General features: G+C 38.4%; 1 protein-coding gene across 2 annotated transcripts in view; it reads left to right on the top strand.

Annotated features, from left to right (window-relative positions):
- Positions 1-117: 117 nt before the first annotated feature.
- Positions 118-6,000, top strand: part of LOC306759539 (paired mesoderm homeobox protein 1-like) — a 29,622-nt gene continuing 23,739 nt past the window's right edge. For both annotated transcript variants that reach the window (XM_079245209.1, XM_079245208.1), the window contains exons 1-2: positions 118-704; positions 4,282-4,457. In XM_079245209.1, coding sequence (XP_079101335.1) covers positions 458-704; positions 4,282-4,457 — 423 coding nt within the window. In that variant the 5' untranslated portion in view covers positions 118-457. The remainder of the gene's footprint in view (positions 705-4,281; positions 4,458-6,000) is intronic.

The following is a 6,000-nucleotide window of genomic DNA, read 5'->3' as shown; positions in this document are numbered from 1 at the left end:
AGTGGTAGAGCGAGAGGGGGGGAGAGAGAGAGAGGGAGGCGGGAACGTCCTGCCTCCTCGCGCCTGGCCGCCGCTCACCAGGCTTCGCGCGCACACGGCTCTCTGCGCATCTGGACGTCATCATCATCATCAGCAGCTCTTCCTCTCCAGATGTGACCCAACCTGAGCGAGAAGAAGGAAAACTTGAGTTCTGCCGGTTCGGTTCGGTTGTGGAGCCGCGGCACCGACAGCCCGGTGGTTCTGCCGCGTCGCGCGCACCGCTGGATGGATTGAGGCGCGCGGAGCCGCGTGGACGTGAGCAGTTCGGAGGAACCGGGTCTGTTTCTGAGTTCTGGACTTCTGTCGTCCTGCATGCGCGGATCTACTCCTCTGGCTCGCGACTCTTCTCCTCTTCCTCCTCCTCCTCTTCCTCCTCTTCTCACCACGCCGCTCCGCTCCGCTGCGCCGCACGCGCGTCATGACGTCCAGCTATGCGCATGTGATGGAGCGGCAAGGCGCGGGACCGAACCGCCTGGAGAGTCCCGTCACGGCCCACCTGGACACCCTGCAGGCCAAGAAGAACTTCTCCGTGAGCCACCTGCTGGACCTGGAGGAGGCCGCGGAGATGGCGGGCGGCCAGGCCGACGAGGGCGTCGGGGAGGCGGGCAGGAGTCTGCTGGAGTCCCCGGGGATGACCAGCGGCAGCGACACGACGCAGCAGGAGAGTAAGTTCCATCAGGAGCAGAGAAGAAGAAACTGTCCTCCAGAGTGACAGCGTGTGCACGCGCAGAGCGCATGCATGGAGGAGTGTGTGTCGACCTCCCCCCCACCAAAAGGCCATTAATTCTCCATTAACGCTTTGATGTCAGGTCGCCATGGTGACGCCTGACGAGTCAAACTCCGGGTCATAAATCACCTTCTGGACGGAACCGGGCTTCTGGTCCAGATCCAGATCTTTTCTGTCTTTCCACGCAGAAAGGGCCGAGCGGCGCGTGACGGGAACTTTTCTCTCCGCAACATGAAAACATTCCAGCTGTTTCCAGATGCAGCCGCCTCCACGCACGCGCAGCCGCCTCCACGCACGCGCTCTTTTGGGCTGAGCCGTCGGAGTTTCACACCAACATGTGTGGAAGCTGATTTGCGCAACTTGGGAGGAAATCCCCGCAGAAAACTGCGCGTGACAACCCCCCCCCCCCCCCTTAATGAGCGTTTTTCTTGTTTTTATTTGTTTTGCTGGAAAGAGGCGCGCGGCGGGGAGGAATGTGCGGGAGGAAGTTGCGGGTCACGTCGTTAATTCACGCTGATTTCCAGCCTGTCAAACTCACGACGTCATTTGTCACAATTAGCGCGCGCGCCGTCCTCCAACACGCTGATGACGTGATTTAACGTGACGTGAAACATTCAGATAAAACTTTATTAGACTGACATAAAATGTTTAAATGATTTTATTTGAATTAATTAAAGAAAAACAATAATATTAGAAAATAAATCAAAGTTTTTATGAAAAACTTTTCAATAAACCGGATTTAATTATAAACAACAAATAATTTAAATAAAAAGTTTTGTTTGTGGATCAGAAAACTAAAAAACTTTCACTAATGAATCAATCTGCTCGCACGTGCTGACCACGATGATGATGATGATTTACCAACAAGCTCGCGCGGGACAAACCACCGCGCAGGCGCTGAAAAACCTGTTGATTTTATTATTGAGGTTTATTTTGGGGATTTAAATATTTTATTTTAGATAAATAAATAAAATAAATAATATTCTGTTTATTTATTTCCAAATAAGAAAATAATAAAAAACGACATTTTGGTTCAATTTATTTTAAATGAAAAGATTCTCAGATGTTGTTTTTATGATTATTCCTATTATTATTATTATTATTATTATTATTATTATTATTATTATTATTATTATCATCATCATAATTATTTCCCGGATTTTCATGAAATAAAATGAATAAAATAGTTCAAGACATTTTCTTATAAATAAATCATCTGAAAATAAAAATATTTACTGATATAAAAATGTCTCCAGCTGATAAAATCCTCAGAATAAACTTAAAAGCAGAGTCGGCGCATCGCGGCGTGTGACGTCATCGGGCTGATACAGTGCGTCACAGCTTTTCTCCTCATCCTCCAGCCTGTAAACTTGCCGCAAACAGCCGCGTTTTCAGCGCATTTCAGGCCAAACTTCGCAGTTTTTCTGCAGCTTTTCCACCGCGCTGCGTCAGTCCGCACATTTCTGCCGCAGAAATCTGACTTTAATTTTATTTCTTTTATTTATGAGCAGAAACATTTGTGTTTCTGGTTTCTGCTTTTCCCTCCGCAGTGTGACGCAGATAAACCAGCACGTCAGAGGCTCATTAATAAACTGCAGAAGAAGAAAACAAATAAATTCCTCCTTTGGCTTTTAGAAATAAAAATCATAATCAGCGATGAAGCGAAAGAAGAAGCAGGTTTTATAAAACTCCTTTCAGCTGAAAGTCAAAACGAAAACATGGAAAATCAACAGAATCAACTTTTTGTGAGGCGGAAAATTATTTATAATAATTTATTTTAATCTAAAATGATCACAAATTAAATTATTAAAATATATTTAGTTTTTTTTAAATAATAACATTAAAAACCATAAAAAAAATCAAGAATAAAGCAAAGTCAGGAGATTAAAGACAAGAATCATAAGAAATATGAAGATTTGAAGTCTGGTAAGAATTTATCAGGGTTCAGATGGACGATTTAATAATAAGTGATGTTAATAATAAACAATGTTAATAATAATAATAAACTATTTTAATAATACAACAATATTAATAATAAACTATATTAATATCTTCATGGTGAAATATTAAAAACAACGTTATGAGTTGAGATGTTTCCTGCAGGTTCTGAGGTCAACATTAAAGTCATCTGATAAATGATCGGATCAATAAAAAAGCTTTATTAATAAAAGGAGGAATCCGGTTCAGCACCTTGTTGAAGTGTTTTATTAATCCCCAAATTTCCAATAAGCTGATCAATGATCAATATTCCTCCGTCCAGCTGCTCCGATCGAAATGAAAATCTCCTCGTTTTAAAAGTTTGTTGCTTTTAAAGCAGAAAAAGTGAGTTTGTGTTTCTGCCGACAAACATGCAGCCGCGCGCGCGTGTGTGTGTGTGTGTGTGTGTGTGTGTGTGTGTGTGTGTGAGTGTGTGTGTGAGAGAGATCAGGTTTCACCAGTTTAGCCCTCATCCATCAATTGATTGATCCCCTTCGTCTGTGATGGACTAAAACACTCCATAAAATATGTTTTTATATTATTAGCAGCTGGTTGTAAAATTTATAAGTTAATTAATTTAAAATGAAATGAAAACAATCATTTTAAAGAAATAAATAACAATAAAAGAATTCAGGAGAAAACAAATTTTTAAGATAATTTTTCACGTTTTGGATTTTTTTTCGTAAATTTCTTCATGTCTGAATAAAATGACAGGACGACGTTTCAGATGCTGAAAGCAGGAAACAAAACTTTCTTATTTATGAGTCTAAAAATTAATTTCTCGTAAAAAATGAGATTTTTTATTTTATTTCTTCAATAAATCAGATGAGAATCCTGTTTGACAAATATGCAAATTATTCATTTATTATAAAACTTTTGTCAATATTTGAACGTCAACGTGTCACAAAATTTAATTTAATTTAATTTATATTTATATTTTTAAAAACATGTTTTTGTGTCTAATATTCAACATAAAATGAGAATTTGTGGATGAAGTGAAAAATGAAGAAGCTTCTGAATGTGTGTGTGACAGCAGACGGAGTGTGTGTGTGTGTGTGTGTGTGTGGATAAGGAACATTATTTATGATTTTATTGTAGATAAAAATGTTATTTTGTTGCAACAAACAACATTTTCACCTGCAGGAAAACAGCCGGGTTTCTTCTTCTGTGGTGTTTTATCTCATTTAGCCTCCAGCGTTTCAAAGCGTTTCTACTATTTTTATTAATATTTACCGAGACATTTTACCTGCCAGTAGAAACGTTTTGCAGGATCCGTTTGCCCGGCAGTTAGATTTCTGCTCCGTCTTCGCATTTCTCCATAAATATTCAGTTTTATCCAAAACTTTCATCACAGAGGAAAAATAAAAACCATAAATGACTTAAAATGAATGTTTTTATTCATACGAAACATAAAACCCTATTTTCCTGCTTGGAGGTGAGATGGTCTCCCAGTGCAACGTCAACATCCTCGGCATCGCCATGGAAACAGCGTTTTTTTCGATTTCCTGTCAGACTTCTTCTTCTTCTTCTTCTTCCAGATGAGCAGATGAACACGGAGGAGAAGAAGAAGAGGAAGCAGCGCCGGAACCGGACCACGTTCAACAGCAGCCAGCTGCAGGCGCTGGAGAGGGTGTTCGAGCGGACGCACTACCCCGACGCCTTCGTCAGGGAGGACCTGGCGCGCCGGGTCAACCTCACCGAGGCCAGAGTCCAGGTACCCGTCTTCCTCCTGCTGGCGTCCTCGGAGCTTCAGGTCTCCTCAGGCGTGATGACATCATGCTGATGTCACAGATGTGTTCGGCGGCGCAGCAGATGTTGCTCTGATTGGTCCAATCAGTGATGTCACGCCAGAGAATCAGAGAGAGGATTAGAGGCATCAGTCGGCGTTGTCCAGCGTTGTCTGGAATCAATAAGACTGATTGATCAATCTGGATTCATCACAAGTTAAAACTTCTGCTGGGAAACTTTCTGCTTTTTATTGTTTTATGTAAAAACTAAATTATTTATCCCGTAAAACGACGGATGGAAATGATTTAACCTGAGGAGGAAAAGGAGCAGAGTGGGCGCCGTCCAGGATTTTACCCCGAATGACAAAAATATTTCAGCTCCTAAAAGAGTTTATATGAAAAATAACGACAATATTTCAGCTCCTAAAAGAGTTTATATGAAAAATAACGAAAATATTTCAGCTTCTAACAGATTTTATATGAAAAATAACGACAATATTTCAGCTTCTAACAGATTTTATATGAAAAATAACGACAATATTTCAGCTTCTAACAGAGTTTATATGAAAAATAACGAAAATATTTCAGCTTCTAACAGATTTTATATGAAAAATAACGACAATATTTCAGTTTCTAACAGAGTTTATATGAAAAATAACGACAATATTTCAGCTTCTAACAGAGTTTATATGAAAAATAACGACAATATTTCAGCTTCTAACAGATTTTATATGAAAAATAACGACAATATTTCAGCTTCTAACAGATTTTATATGAAAAATAACAACAATATTTCAGCTTCTAACAGAGTTTATATGAAAAATAACGACAATATTTCAGCTTCTAACAGAGTTCATGTGAAAAATAACGACAATATTTCAGCTTCTAACAGAGTTCATGTGAAAAATAACGACAATATTTCAGCTTCTAACAGATTTTATATGAAAAATAACAACAATATTTCAGCTTCTAACAGATTTTATATGAAAAATAACGACAATATTTCAGCTTCTAACAGATTTTATATGAAAAATAACGACAATATTTCAGCTTCTAACAGATTTTATATGAAAAATAACGACAATATTTCAGCTTCTAACAGATTTTATATGAAAAATAACAACAATATTTCAGCTTCTAACAGATTTTATATGAAAAATAACGACAATATTTCAGCTTCTAACAGATTTTATATGAAAAATAACAACAATATTTCAGCTTCTAACAGATTTTATATGAAAAATAACGACAATATTTCAGCTTCTAACAGATTTTATATGAAAAATAACAACAATATTTCAGCTTCTAACAGATTTTATATGAAAAATAACGACAATATTTCAGTTTCTAACAGATTTTATATGAAAAATAACGACAATATTTCAGCTTCTAACAGAGTTTATATGAAAAATAACGACAATATTTCAGCTTGTAACAGATTTTATATGAAAAATAACGACAATATTTCAGCTTCTAACAGATTTTATATGAAAAATAACGACAATATTTCAGCTTCTAACAGTTTACATG

Source organism: Telmatherina bonti, assembly GCF_933228915.1.
Source record: "Telmatherina bonti genome assembly, chromosome: 8".
NCBI lineage: Eukaryota > Metazoa > Chordata > Actinopteri > Atheriniformes > Telmatherinidae > Telmatherina > Telmatherina bonti.
This window is presented reverse-complemented; position numbering and strand designations above follow the sequence as displayed.